The sequence below is a fragment of the Salarias fasciatus genome, chromosome 7, assembly GCF_902148845.1.
Source record: "Salarias fasciatus chromosome 7, fSalaFa1.1, whole genome shotgun sequence".
Classification (NCBI taxonomy): Eukaryota; Metazoa; Chordata; class Actinopteri; order Blenniiformes; family Blenniidae; genus Salarias; species Salarias fasciatus.
The window spans coordinates 29189421-29205218 of NC_043751.1; the positions used below are offsets into that span (position 1 = coordinate 29189421).

Genomic DNA, 15798 nt, shown 5'->3' on the forward strand with positions numbered 1-15798 from the left:
TTACCGCGGACATTTCCCTCCGAGCGGCCGGCGGCCGTCTCACCCTCATTATTCCTCCTCCACCTGCGTGCCTCACTCTTCGCCTCACTCCTCTCGGGTCCCGCGCCCCGCCGTCCTCTCCTCCCTCCTCTCCGCTGCCCTTTCGATACCTCCTCAGGACACGGGAAAAGTCACAACTCCCCACTCCCAGAGATTACCGCTGCATTTTAAAAAGGTCTTGTGTTTTCTGCACAGTAATTTAAATGAGCCAATATTTGAGCTTTTGTGAAAATTTACCAACTAGAGAAATAATGCTTTTTGAAACCCTGGACGGTCGGGAGGAAACCTGGAGAAAACCCACGCCAGTTCAGAACAGACACGCCTTCACACAGACTTCAACGATGCTCCAGAATCGATACACTCCTATGTTTGAGTCCACTTGCTGCAGTTATGATGTGAGCGGTATGTGTGTTTACTAGCGGTAATTTACCGTCCTCTAATGTTCTGCAATTTGAACAGATTGTGTTATTGGAGTTCCTCCGCCCCCATGCCACATGGACATAAATAATGGATATTTGAAGAGTCATTACAGGAGTCTGTGATGCCAAGCAGGTTACTGCATGCACAAAGCGGAAACTTGTTGCCGTCCTCTAATGCCTGAACAAAAAAAAATAGAATAATTTCAGTTTAACTTGTAACTAAGTTATTAAGAAAGAGGTCAGATTTTGAGAAAAAAAAAAAAAGTATTTTCAACCTTCTAGTAATCAAAAAATACATATGTATTAAATAAATGTTAAATAAATACCATACAAGACAATGACTGATATTGGAGATGCTCTAATAATGTAGATGTTCTACTAAACACCTTATTGTACAATCAAGAATCAACAAAACCTAAATAATTTCATTGATTTTCATGTCAAATAATGTTCTTTAGCCACTTCTCTTTTCTCATCTCTCCTTTTTATTATGATCCAATTCGTCACTCCATCCCTCTTATTCCTATTTTCTCTTTGTTCAGACTACGCCTCTCTTGTCGGCTCTTCTCCTGAGTGTAATTCTCCAACTTGTTGTTCTGTAGTCCCAGATTTTCATTGACTTCTGTCGGTGAGACTCAATTAAAGCAAGAGGGGAGGAAAAAAGAGAGAGAGAAAAAAAGATTAACAACGTGCACTTTTACCCACAATGCCCAGGGGGCTCAATTTATCTGGAGGAATGCTCAGCACCCCCCAAAAAACTGTGATTGACACCTCTAACCTTCATTGGGGTGTAATCTTCATCTTTAGCACTCAGAGATCTAATTAATTAGGAGGAATCTCATTTCCTCACTAATGCAACTGGACAGAGGCATGATAGAGGAGGGAGAGAAGGAACGGGGGAGGGGGGCAGGGAGGGGGGGGGCAGGAGCTGAGATGAAGGAGGGAGGGAGGAGAGGAGGGGTGCTGTATTTCATCAATGCCCGTGAATGGTGTCCACCTTGTTCATTTCAGGGAAGAACAAGAGAGTGTGAGGTGGCTGGGTTCACACCAGCTACATTGTATTGATTACAGCTGCCAGAGCTCTGGCCAGCGGCCATCACATAAGGAGACACTGCAGTAACAGTCTTTATAATGGAATCTCTTGGTAATGTACTCAAGTGTTTTACTTTCTTTTCTGGACTTCCTTTCTGGGTTCAGGCCGTCATCCGTCAGGGGAGGAGGAGGGAGGAGGAGGAGGTAACAGTTTCGGCGCCGTCTTCCTCTCGTCGGAACCAAAACGTGTCTCTTTTGTTAAGTCGTTCACACTAGGTGTATGCAAATCGAGCGCGCAGACTGAAAGCTACCACTGTGAAGGCAGGCAAGTCCCATTAATGAGCCCATTTCACAACTCATAATAAAACCCTTCTGTTTAACAATCAAACCTGAACTTGTTGTCTGCCGTTGCAAATGTCACTGTCAAAACATCCTCAGACGTCTGAACTGTAATTTGCATTCATCTGTCATTTTCATATTGTAATCATCTAAATGTGGTGTAGCGGTAAGTCACACTTTTGTGCATGATTAATTATTGGGAACATTTCATTTCTGGATGATTTCCATTCTAAATATATCTCCCATCGTAATTAATTCTGGATATTGAAGGTCAGCAACACAAAAATACACACATATACATGCTGGCAGTGGTGTGCGCATACACACACACACGCACTCGCACTATGTACCTCCATCCACAAGGAACAAGAGTGACTTTGAGAGGGTCAGAAAGTTAGCCATGGAAAAAACCAGCCTCCCCTTTGCAACAGAACAGCCTGGATCAGATCAGGGAGTGTTTCTTTACCATCTTCTTCCAGCCTTTTCCTATGAAGGGTTTTGACTAAGGCTGTGACTTTAACGCGTTAGTTACGATTAATTAATTACAGAAATTTTAACGCGATAAAAAAATTATCGCAAATTGTCGCGGAACGTTTGTCACCGGACGAGTTTCACCCGGACATATTTCGCTGTGACACAACAATGGAACAGCTCCCGACTTGGTGAGTTTCTCGTTAAATCTGGTGACTTTTCAAAGCCTCCTGGCGACTTTTTTTTTTGTCAAAAGCGACTAGCAACAAATTTAGCGATTTTTTCTGGTGCTCTGGAGACGTGACAGGACGTCTCGTTCTGCAGCTGCTGTCCTCAATGAACTGCGGGTGCTGCGTGAGCCCCTCCCCCGTCCCAAAGCACTCACAGGCGGCCAGTCTCAGCAGCGCCCCCTGCTGCAGTCAGAGCAGAGAGGAGACCCACAACACTCCTCCACACTTCAAATGAATCGCGTGTGCGCAAATACGCCACTGCTCACTTGCTGACAAACCAAGAATAAACAGAAGAAAATTCATTTGCAGTTCTAAAAATATTTAGGGTGTTTTTTTAACTCACATTTTGCTTCTCCCATGACGTTATTCCTCTCTCCTACAGCGTCCATTACAATTACATGCAAATTGCAAATTAGGTAACGACCTCATCTGACTTCTGGCGACTTTTAGGACAGCCAATAGTGACTTTCCTTACTGGGGAGTTGGCAACACTGCTCCTGACGACAGCGCACTACTTGGTCTCATGCACAGAAAATTTAGATTTAAAAAGCCAGCGGATGGCAGCGTGGATAAAACCAAAGCTGTATGCACATTGTGCAGCAAAGAATTTGCATACCATCGCAGCACATCGAGCCTGCTATATCAACTGAATGCTAAGCATGTCGCAGCAGCGACCAACACGCAAGCCTGGCATACAGCTAGAGTTGAAGAGGACGTCACTCCGACTACTTCAAGGACCCTCGCCCAGCCCAACAAAAGTTGCACTAATCAATGTGTATTGGTTTATTTGTCTTGGTAAAATTCCTCCTTCCTTGCTGAAAAAATGAACAGTGTTTTGTTGCTTAAGCTCATGTATCACTATATTGATTCACTATACCAAAATCCATTTGAAAAAGAAAGGTTCTCACTGATCTCGGGTCAAATATCGATATGCGATTAATTGAGATTAATTAATTACAAAGGCCCTAATTAATTAGATTAATTTTTTTAATCGAGTCCCACCCCTAGTTTTGACACATGAAGAAATCTTCTTGGTCTCCTGTATCCTTATTACAAGAATGGCAAGCTTGTCCTCTTCCAGTGCATCTATGACCTTCCTCCACCCCATCCTCAGCATCATGATCAAAGCTTCTCTCCCTCATCTTTCTCACTTCTCACATTTTAAATCGGCACCTTGTTCAATACTGTGAAATTAATGTGTTAAACATTTGATTTGAAATGATTTTTTGTAACGATGTTATCAAGCAGCCAGCGGTTGTTCGCTCAAGGTGCTACACTACAAATACAGTGCATCTGCAGTTTCAAACATATTTCCTGCAATGAATCTGAGAAGATGCCAGCTGATGTCTTGATCTGTCGTGATGGAAAGAGTCACTCCTACAAAGAAAAGAGCCTCTGGAGAGAAGACGGAAGCCATTGTGACAGCAGCTTGTTTTCCACTGTGTCAGCTGTCAGTATGAACAGGTTCTGATCACTCTGTACATTTAATCTCAATTTGCTGGAACTTCTCAGAAAGAAAGTTTTGTTTTTCATGGAGCAGTTCCTTCCACATCTGTCCGGTTCACACAGCCACGTGACTGACTGCTGTAACCAGTCTGTTTCCAGTCGGCTGCACATATTCCTCCCCTGCTCTGGCGCCACAGGAGCGGCGACGGGCCGACGGGAGGACATGATTAATATTTCCTGTCACTTTCCTCTCCCATGTCTGCCAGTTAGGTGAGAGCCACAGTCCGCAGGCAAACATGTTGGGATTTAATCCAACTGGCCATTTTATCAACACGCACACTCCTCAATGTTCCATAATACAGAATTATTTCAAAACTGCTGTTAATATTCAGGAGAAACCAGCTGAAGTTTGTTTCGAGGGTATTAGCATGCATCATGTCGGTAATGATTATGAGACTCTTTTTGATTTAAATTTAAAGCTTGATTCTTAACCATATCTGACATTGAAGCCACCTCTCTGCCTGCCTGCCTGCCTTATATTCTGAAGTGGAGACGCATGGTTGTACTGTTAATATAAATGCATTAGTGTTCTCATGTTAGCACACAGTGATGATTGTCTCGTCTGTTATTCATCCTGCTGTTGCTACTCTGCTCTCGTTCGTCCTTCCTCTCTCTTCATGTCTCCGTTCAGCAGCGCCTCCTCCACCCGAACTTCCTGATCACAGGTCCAAGCAGGACTGAGCCTCTTCACACTGACGAGTGTGTGCACGCCTTGCTGTCATCCAGCCTGCAGACCTGCGCCCGGTCCAGGCTGGCCTCTGCCTCCCTCCTCCCAGCTCATCCACTCACACCTTTCCAATCTCCAGATCATAATAGGGGGAATGAAAGGGAGTTTATAAACTGAAGTGTACATCAAATCTGCTGTAATGAAATCTTATCACCGTGTTCCCCGCGCTGTATTATTTGCATATAAATGACATAATATAATAACTCTTCGGCCTCTACCTGGGAGCAGTAAATATTTCTCTGTCTGCTTTGTCTCGTCGCTGTGACACGAGGAAACGAGATGCTAATTGAAGAGAGGAAAGCATCTTTATGTGACGACTGACATTCAATTATGTTTGCGGGATCAGATTAGGTGGTGGCCCCAGAAATGTTTGAAAACAACATTTTGCAGAGCGGCAACTCTGAAAGCAGTGGAGGAAGTAATTTGAATGGCTGTTTGAGGCCCGTGCTGAATGGCGCGCTTCTGAATGGAATCACTACGCTATGACCTCCGAGTAATTGGATGTCCACAGTGAAGTGTTGACAGAGAAGGGGAGGAGAGGCTGACAGAAATAATAATATATACACCGAGGCGGGAAGACAAAGGCAGGAAAATAACACAAAATAAAAATAAGCAAGGGAACAATGTGATGAAGCGCCACGGTGGAAAGAAAAAGGAGCTGTGGGTTTTGGGGAATGCAGGGATCCCCTCAACAGAAAAATCCTAAAAATGAAGGTGTTTTTTTTTTGTTTTGTTTTCCCTCCCAAAGAGCGTGAGCTGCCAAAGTTTCAGTTGTCATTCATCACAGCACACATGTAGCCGCCCCGGCCGCCGAGCCAAATAAGCCATTAGCCAGGATAAGCTTTCTTATCAGCCAAGCGCTGTCAGGAAGCGCGCCGCCAAGGTCACGCCAAACAAACGCCAGGTCACTTTACTTACAGCCACCAGTGCATACAATACTGTTGATCGTGGATAATTGAGTACATCCATTTAGCCGTCACTCCAGATTTGTACTAGCTTAGCATAACAGAGCGGATAATGTAAAGCAAATACGTTTAAAGTGCAGGCAACTGGAAAGCAAGTCCGTTATACACACAATACACAATCAGAGATAATTTGAAGGCAGATGATGCATAAGCCTCCATGAAGATGATTCCTCATTATGTCAACGGAGGCATTTTATTTATTTATCTGCAAAGGCTGCAGACCACTCAGCGTTCTCAGAGTGAAGAGCAATTATTTTTCTTTGGCTGTCATTTTGAGGTGTAAATGTTTTTTGTTCTTCTCATCAGTGATCATGAAGCATCAAAATCTAAGTGCAAGTCACCTTCCGTTGCACTTCATTTGTTAATACTTGCATTTTTTTTTCTCTGTCACACAGAAAAAAAAAAAGAAAAAAAAAGGAGATCTCACTCACGGCACATCTCCACAGAGGACGTGATAAAATCCAAGCAGGCGAACAAACGCAGCTATTTACAAGTAAACATAACAGTTCCATCACAAACAGACACACACACACCGGCACTCCAACGCATTGGCTTTATCCCCGTGTAATTCACCTCTGTAGAACATGGAGGGGGACGGAGGGGTCGGTGGACTCCATCGATTGGCCATCCTGAGCAGTGACAGCTCCCAGATTGGCCGGAGAGCATTAGGGAGTCAGAAAGTCACACTGCCATTAGCAGTCTGTCCTCTCTGGTTACAGCCTGCCAGCATACGGACACTCCATAGACTAAAATAGATTACAATGATTGGTGTGTGTGTGCGTGCGTGTGTGTGTGTGTGTGTGCCAAGAGAGACTGCATGCCAAGATAAAGTGATCATTCTATCCCTGCTGTACTATTAGTTCAAATGTTTTCTGCAGTTCAAGTCAATAACATTACCAGTGTGTTTTGTTACTCCTATTTGCCATGTAAAATCACCGCTCAGAAGATATTTTCCTTCCACCGGCATCAGAGGTCTAACTTTCTTTACATATTACTCTGTGATTGGGTGTCTGGACGTCAGGAAATGAACACAGCGCGTCTCAAAGGATGATATGAATGAGAAAGAAAACACACAGCAGGCTCTGGATCCACATGTGCTCATTTAAGGATCTGTGCTTGTTACAAGCAACTGTACACGCAGAAGAAAAGCAAATGAATCAAAAGCGTAGGCCTGGCGGAATTCAGAGAAGCCTTGTTAGCTGGAAGACGAAAGAAGATTTCAGCGCCCTCCTCCTCCTCCTCCTCCTCGTGCTCCTCGTCTTTTATGCCACCTTCCTGCTTCCCAGCTCTCCTCACTTCTTCTCTGATTCCAATCTCCATTCCTTCAGTTCACAAGCCTCTAAAAAGGATAAACTGCAGCTGGGATGTGACAATCGGAGGTGGTGCATGAAAGCACAGTTGACCGGGGAAACGAAGGTTAGATTGATAAATCAGCCGGGCTGAAATATTGGAGCGTTGTTTTTTTTTTTCTTTTTTTTTCTGCGGGATGCTGGAGGATGTGCTCAGCGTTAAGGCTGTCCATCTAAAGATCTCTGAAGGTGTGTTTTTGGTTGTGTCTGTACAACTGATTTATTCCCTCACATAAAGCCATGTAAGCTTTCCTGACACACACACACACACACACACACACACACACACACACACACACACACACACACACACACACACACACACACACACACACACACACACACACACACACACACACACACACACACACACACACACACACACACACACACACACACACACACACACACACACACACACACACACACACTCCCTGGTCTGGTTTATGCATCTGCTCTTCTGCCCCAATAACAACCAAATGTCAGAATGAAAATCTTTTCTTCTAAACAGATTTGAGCCTCTTGCGAGTTGGTTTTGGTCCACAGGCCTCATGTTTGACACCTCTGATATGAAGGCCATACATTTTTTTTTTTGGTGTATTCTTGTTTCACAAGCCATAAGAAGTCTCTGTGTAGGGACATAAACCTTCATACCAGTGACATTTCTCAGTTATTTCATGATATGTTTACTTTCTTCCATACTAGAGAAACTTTGTGGAATAATGAAATAAATATTAGTTTTTCTCTTCATGACTGTGTCAGGAGCGGATTTCTTCACTTCCTTACAGGTTGTAGCACGCGCATACTGTACTCACAGCTAATCACGCAGAAACATAATCCATCTACATATTTCAGAGAGATAACCTAACACCTCGCATACTGCTTCTGTCAAGCTGCCACACTCTTTCTCTCACGTAGGCCAGGAGGGCGGAACGCGCTTATTAATATTGGTGAGTGCTTTCAAGCCCTCATGTCCTCGTTCTCATTACCAGTCAAATTTATTCCCTGTCAAATCTCATCATAAACAATGAGTTAAAGACTGGGAAGCCTTTGCCTCTCTATATTGACTTTTCTGCTTCAAATTAACATTCACTGACACGAGCTGAAAAAGAAGAAACGTTCAATGGGGAAATATTGCATAAGGTAGACGCACACGCTGCAAAGCCTCAAGCCTAAAAGCACAAATTTACAGCTCTCACTACAACAGGTTGAGATGTTTGCAAAGTAGATTGATTAAGAGAAATTTCCACCCGGCGAAAGACAGACGCACTCCTTTATCTTTTCAAACTGATGAAAATGGCCTCGGCCGGCAGCTATATTAGCTGTCAAAAAATTACTGCCTGCCATTGATCCAACAACGTCGTGTGTCAGGACGATATTAAATCGTGAGGGGAAACGCGTCTCAGGCAAGGTGGGGAGCACAAACAGACAGTGGTGGAATAAATGTGCATATCAAGACTGGATTTTATGCCTCAGAGAAAGCACTAACGGGAAAATCAAACTGATTTCGATGTGACAAAATTGATTTTCCAATTTTCTCCGGATTGCTTTCTGTTTCCCTGGGGCAGGAAGGGAGTGTATCCAAATACACTCAGAGCCCCATCTAAATCATGTCTGTGGAATTTGGAGAACAGAAGTTATTCTTTCCTCTTTTGGTTTGTCCTTTTTTTTTTGTTCCCCGTTTTCCTTTCAAACACACCATACTGCACACATCGGCTGGACGTGTCTGAAAGAGTCTCTCCTGCACGGCAGATCGAAGCGGTGGGTGTCATGTTCGAATCTTATTTATAGAAAGGAGCTTAAGTGGTTTGGTTCACATATCTTGTTTAATGCTGGGAGGGTAGTTTAAAACTAATGCCCGCTGTACCTCCATCAGGCTGTTCTTCTTTTTTTTTTCCCTCATATCTTCAGCCAGACTCCTACTAAAAGGATGCTTGTGCTAAAAAGCAGGCTCATTTGTAAATGATGGCAGTGTGGGAACGAGAGGATAGATGCATGCAGATACAACGTGGAGATAATGATGAGCGGCGCTTCAGGCTCACGCTGCTTGTGGGTGGCCTAATCTGCATTGATATTAACATCACATAAGTCAGCATATCACATGCCTGGATTAGTCAGGGCTGTTAGGATGCTTGGTAGTAAAAAATAAACAGGAAATTCATTCCAAATCATTTAGAGAGGAGAATGTATGGGCTGGGAACTCAGTTTTTACAGGTTTTGGGGTTAAAAAAAAAATCACTTTAATAAAGTATTTTCTCATCTATTGTAAAATATAGAAAACACTTAAGCAATCAAAGAAGTTGAAGAAGAAGAAAGAATAAAAGAAAATAGAGCTTCTGAAGAAGATTGGGAGAAAAAAAGAAAATGTCTGGAATCAGATAAATCAGAGTGAAACCAGGCTGACCCTCTGAACACGCCTCGTCTCTAAACGTATGTTTGAGCACTTGGTTGATGATGGCAGAGTAATGCACCACTTCGTCCTTTAATCCTACCTTATGAAATGATGAAGCAACTACTATCTCCTCACATGGAAGAACGATGGCCAGATAGCCGGGGCTCTCGCCCGCCCCATGAAAGCCACTGACGGCGCCGCATTGATTGCATCTCGTTTTATCGTACTTTTATCAATTACACCTCCAATAAATAGTCGACGGCCGCTGGTGGATTGGCTCATCAGGGCAGTTAGCCGCCATGGTTCCAGCAGTTCCGGATGGAAGGTTTTCAAGCGGGCTTGTTGGACACCGCCAGGGCTGGCGGATGTGCGTGTATCACCTCAATTAAACTATTCGCTAAGTGTCTGACAACAGCTAATATTCCTCTTCCACCAGCGAGCCCAATCGATGTTCTGGCATTCGTCACCCTGCTGGAAAAGCAATCACCCCGTTGTCTCGCTCTGGTGGGACGGGAGAAATGGAAAGATGCTCGTCGAGCTCCTGCTCATTGGAACGCAACAGCACTCACACACGCGCACACACACACACACACACACACACTCTCATACATTTTCCCGTACAGAGATTCTTCAGTCGGCTCTCTGGCAGCAATGGTGACACATTTAGAAGCAGAAGACGTAGAAGCGTCATTTTAGAAATGCCACTGACAAGTGTGAGATATGTGACAACATCCTGTCCAGCAAACACACAGGCCGACTTCAGAGAGCCGCGACGCGCCACAAAGGCGCAGAGAGACGCTCGCCAAGCTCACCCACCTCTCTGTCAAGCAGCAGCGGCGAGATGACGGTGACAATGTCGCCTCTTTCGGCGTCGATGTAGAACATGTTGGGCGAAGGTTTGTCGGGTGACTGTTTGACAATGTTGTAGCGCAGCGCGGCGTTGTCTGTGGAAGGATCGTCCGCGTCGAACGCCGTCATCGTCATCACTGTGGTTCCTGGACAAGACAGTGAAAGACAGGGTTGAGAGCTCGGATGATAAAACCACGCGTCCGTCTTTGTTGAGTATCGAGAGCAATGGCGCCTGAACATCTGTTTCCGGGAGCTTCGTCCAGCTCCTCTGACCTCCACAGACTTTCATGCACTGCTGCTTCACCGACAACCTCCACAAAGATGGCAGCACTCCACTGTCAGCGCAGGGTCTATGTACCATATGTCTATGCTCGCCATGGCCATGCTTTTATGCAGGTTCTGGGGTAATACGAAGTACAGTTGTTTAGACTTCAGTTTTGAATACACGACAGATAGAATTACTAATATTTCGTAAAATAAAAACACTCCGCACTGCTAGGGGGGCTAAAAGAGCTTATTACTGACTGCAGGTGACTTTGGCAGGCTCAGAAAAAAACATGATACGGCTCCTTTAAAGGTTATTTTGACACTATTTCACCAGTTCAGCCTCGAGATGGAATTGGACCGTACGCGGTGCCTGAACTGAAATAAGGGGAGGCGACCATGGGGCATCCCAATCAGATGCCCGAACCACATGAAATGTTTCTATGAGGGAGCTCACTATATCACTGACACTAATGAAATCAGAGGTGGCAAAATGTACATATATAAATCTTAGACAACAAACACTCGAACAGATCCAATTCAGTCAGGTAGCTTCATTGGTCTCACTATTTCTTACATTGCAAGTTTCCTCTTTAATCAACTAACCGATTTTTCCACATTATACTTCTGCTTTTCTGAACACATGATTTTCTTCTCCATCGTGTTCTTATTATTTTATGAAAACATAATTCCTCTTGTAAATAGTTTGTTGTGTTTTCTATTGATTTGATTCTTTCTATGCCCACACCATATATCAATATTGAATATTATTTAATTTTCATTCAGTTTTATTGATGTTCTAATCTCAACTTCTATTCCCTTTATTCTGCATGTTCTAATCTGTGAGGAGTGATGCTATAAAGAATGTCTCTCTGGGATAAATAAAGCCATTCAATTCTATTGTATTCCATTTCAGACTGTAGTTTTTGGGTCTAAAATTAGAGCATTGTGAAAGCGAGATGGATGAAAGACAAATTCTCAAACTGCTGCACTTGAGACAGCTGCTTAAAAAGTTGCCCTTTTCCTATTAATGTGTTTTTCTCCCTCATGTCAGCTCTAACAGCAGGGTGCACTTTATTTGGTAATGGGAAGAAAAATGGAAATCTCGCCCTCTGCAGCTGAGCTGAAATAGGAGGCAATGCTTGAAACAGCCGCGGCCCTCAATTTGTGCCTCTCCGGTGTGATGAGATTCATTCACAACAATTCCGCCGGACAGACGGTAAATCTGTTTATGCAGCTTAGATGACATAATTTATATCATGAGGACTTCCCTTTAGTCCATGTAAGGAGAGGATGTTGCAGAAATATGGCCGCTTTAAGTGATTTTCTTCCTCATAACAGGATTGTTACTTTTTCACATGCACATCCTCAGAAAACATTAACTTACATTCTGAAGGTTTGCAGTAAATTCAGAATAATCCTAAGCATTAACCTTAAGACACATCTTAAAAAGGACTGGAACAATGTTTCTTTGTGGAAACGTGGTGCGGAGTACATGTGATGACAATGCCAAACAAATATGAACAAAGATTACTACAATCTCAGCATGAAGCCAGTTTTAATGATACCTTTCTGGTGCAAAACACAGTGAAATGTACATTAACTTCTCCTGTAACTGTTACACTATGCAGGGGCTGGTTTTTTTGTTTTTTTTTTTACAACTCATCTTAACAGCATGGTTTCCTAGGCTGGTGCAATTATTTAGCTTTTTCTCAGTGAGGCACCCGTCCTTCACGGCAGCATCACCAATATCTCAGCGTTGTGTTGTGTCTGACACAGATTGCGTCAGATCAGAGCCTCTTGCGGCCTAGTTTTGGTCCACGGGGCTTATGTTTGACACCTCTGCTCTATAGCCTCACAGTTAAAGTCCTTCATCTGGAGATGTGTGGATAGAAACTTAGTTTCCAATAAGACATACAGAACAGTCTTCATCCTCTGAATGGTGCCCTCTGTTTCTCCTGTCAGGGCGGAAGGTAATCTAAACTGCATCGCCATTTGGCGCCACATGTTCTGGCAGCGTGCTCTCAGACCCCTCCGGTGAAGCTATCGCTCGCTAAATACTTTCTTGTTTCATTCGTTTTAAGTTTGACTCACACAGAGAAATATATCTGACTGCTTCCTAATGAGACGGCGTGCAGAACGGATCATGTTGAGCGTGAAATATGAAACGACCTAAATAATGCAGTCAGTATTTCAGTAAAGGACTTGAATCAACACATCTCCCCTGCATTAATTCACTGGATTTCTAAAATGGCACCGTTAAAGCTCGTGTCCGGAGTTTTGAAAGAGAGAGTTTTTTTAAATCCAACGTCTGGAGGTTCCGCCCTCCCTCTGCTTTCATGAGCGACCAAGCCCTTTAATTGTGCACGCGCATTATCTGTCGGGTGAAAATGAGAGCCTCCGAGTCCTACAGCATCCTACATGTTTAGCTGTTTACGGTGGATGTTCAACAGACAGTGGATATATCCGAGGTAAGCAGGGCGGCTGCTGCGTAGCTAACTCTCCTCTGCCTGGGCGAGCGGCCGTGCTCTCTGGCTGCGTGCACACGATGATTGACGGCACGAAAAGGCGGAAGCTCGAAATCTATTGGCTGAAGCTGACCGGCGCTTTTTCGGATAACATGGGGGTCTATGAGACGAAGGCGGGGCTCATAAATACATTTTTATATTGCTTTATGCTAATATTATATTAATGTATCGAACCAGACTGACACATTTAAGGTCTGTTAAAAAATCATACATACGTTGGAAACGAACGGAAACTCCGGACACGAGCTTTAATGAATGTGGATAATGACAGCATATTTTCATTTTTTGTTTCAGTATTCTTCACATAAACTGGGCTTCTATCAATAAAGTTTGATACATTTTCTGAAATAAAATTTTTGTCATCCATATTTGACCTATCGGAGGAGTCCTTAAAGACCAAACAGCATAATTATACAGCGTGGCTCATAAATGTCTCTTCGTGCTTCTCCCTAATATCCAGCAGTGCTTTGACACGGCGCATTAGCTAAACTACTCAAATAAGACACAAAAAGGCTCATCCAAAATATGCAAAGTCCACATAAAAATAATAGTGGCTTAGTAGTGAATGTCTTTTGGTCCCGTTGAAGGTAATGAGGGGCAGAGAGGTGTAGGCTTTATCCCCTTGGCATTTGCACTTGAAGGTGAACCATTAATGTTTAAGTAAACTGGTAATCCTTCCTTTGCAGGATAATTACACAGTCCCATCTCCTTCATTACCTATACTCTGTTCCACTTCACACCCCGAAAGCTGCGCTGTTACGAGATAATTCAGCCAGCGCGCGCACAAACACACACCGACCGCCGGCAAATTAGAGTGTTAAAAACGATGACTAAATTGGTTATCTTGAACAGATCTCAGTGAATTATGTTCTCATCTTGCCAGAAAGCGGGGGGTCTCGTCAGCGCGGCCCAATCACGCCACATCGTCGACCTGCCCGGTGCTTCCTGTCTGCATCAGATACCATCGCTTTACTCGCAAATCTGCATCGTGTGACCAGTAAACCGGCGGTATACAACGCAGCCATCAGCATCAATCCACTCATGATACTCATCTGGTGTTTGGTAAGTGGACAGTCGGGCTGGGGGCGCGTCCCTCCACTGATGTCTGGGTGTTTAATCATACAGTGATATCGTGTGGGTGGTCTCAGTGAAGAGTCTTATCGGCTTCCTCCGCTGGCAGGAGCTACGGCTCGATCAATGCCAACTGTATTGGATGTCTATATGACGGGACGGATGCGCAGGACTGCCATTACCTCTCTATCACTGGGACATATCTGCCCAGCTCAGACCGGAGAGTCTGAAAACACTGAGTGATGCATGTCTATCAACTTACTGCATAACAAAGAAAGAAACAGCAGAGGACTGTGGTAAAACACCACCGACTCACCCATGAACAGATCCAACAACTGACAGCAAGAAAAAGCAAGAGCAGATACAAATGTTGTGGATTAATGTCATCAGATAGACTGGTGGGACACGGCGCGGCTGCCTACAGCTACCCTCTCTATCTATCAAACACCAGGGGAAATCAGAGGGGGCCAGCCGATCTGTGGGAGCCACCGGGGAACTGACATCGAGTGAAAAGCTAAGATGAAGCCAGAGAGCAGAGGAAAGACAGAAAGAAAAAAAAAATAAATCAGATAAACGAGACACTAGTATCTTTGAGTGTGACTGACATTGTGTCTGCATGAATTCGGATGATTGAAATTTAATTTTCAATTTTTCAATGTACAGTGATGATTCCAAAACCAGGAATAACATTCAAAGGCAAAACAGAAAGAAAGAGAGCGGACTGTTTGTGTCCTTAAGTGTGAATATTGTCAGAAAATTGACATTGACAGGAAAGAAAACTGCAAGGTGGGAGATAGAGAGAGAAAAGGAGGCAAAGAGGTAAAAAAAAAACACACCATGTTTTACGCTTCTTTATCCTATTAGTGTTGCTCATTCTCACATTTACACCTACCAGCAATTTGTAATCACCAGTGACTCTGGAATGCACGTCGTGTAGACTGTGAGTAAAGCGAAACATGCAAACTCCACACAGACAGGCTGGGAGTGCAAACTGTTCACCGCTATGAGGAACGAGGGCCTGAGGGGGAACTGAGGAACTGGCATGAGTGAATTCTGGCAACCGCTTTTGACGATTGTTCATATTTGCAGAGACAGACATGATTTCTCTCTCATGTTGTCGGCAGACGTGATGAAATACCCCCGACAAGAACGGATGATTACTGCAAGGCCTCCGTTCCTTCTGCTGCTGGAGACACACTGAGCGTCAACAGAGGAAATAGTTTGTTTTTCTCAACATGGCAGGAGCGAGATTGAAGTTATTCCTGGACGGAACACTTGAGGTTTCCTAAGAAACTCGTTTCGAATCGTTTTTGCATTTTTGTTTCAGGAAAGTTTTATGTCTTTACAGCGGCTTGTCGTGAAACCAGACACATCGCCATTCTGTGAAAGTTTTGCATTTTCACTTGAAAACATCATGCTAACGGTACTTAAATGTGAAGCTTTAAAGGCGCATTAAGGAGTTTGCATGTTTTATGCGAAACAACGCCCCCTGCAGGCCTTGGGCATAACTGCAGCTTAGTGAAACACTCGTGCCTGAGGCTTGCGTCCATGTACGTGCACAGAAGAGGAGAACTTCTTCCTTGCTCTTTAAGTAGCGCTCGAGTAAAATTTAAGTTT

The 15798-nt window shown here is 43.9% G+C and overlaps 1 protein-coding gene across 1 annotated transcript in view; it reads right to left on the bottom strand.

The window, feature by feature from the left end:
* cdh13 (cadherin 13, H-cadherin (heart)) overlaps nucleotides 1-15798 on the bottom strand; it is a 378606-nt gene that overhangs the window by 116211 nt on the left and 246597 nt on the right. Inside the window, exon 8 of the mRNA XM_030095419.1 lies at nucleotides 10286-10464. Coding sequence (XP_029951279.1) covers nucleotides 10286-10464 — 179 coding nt within the window. The remainder of the gene's footprint in view (nucleotides 1-10285; nucleotides 10465-15798) is intronic.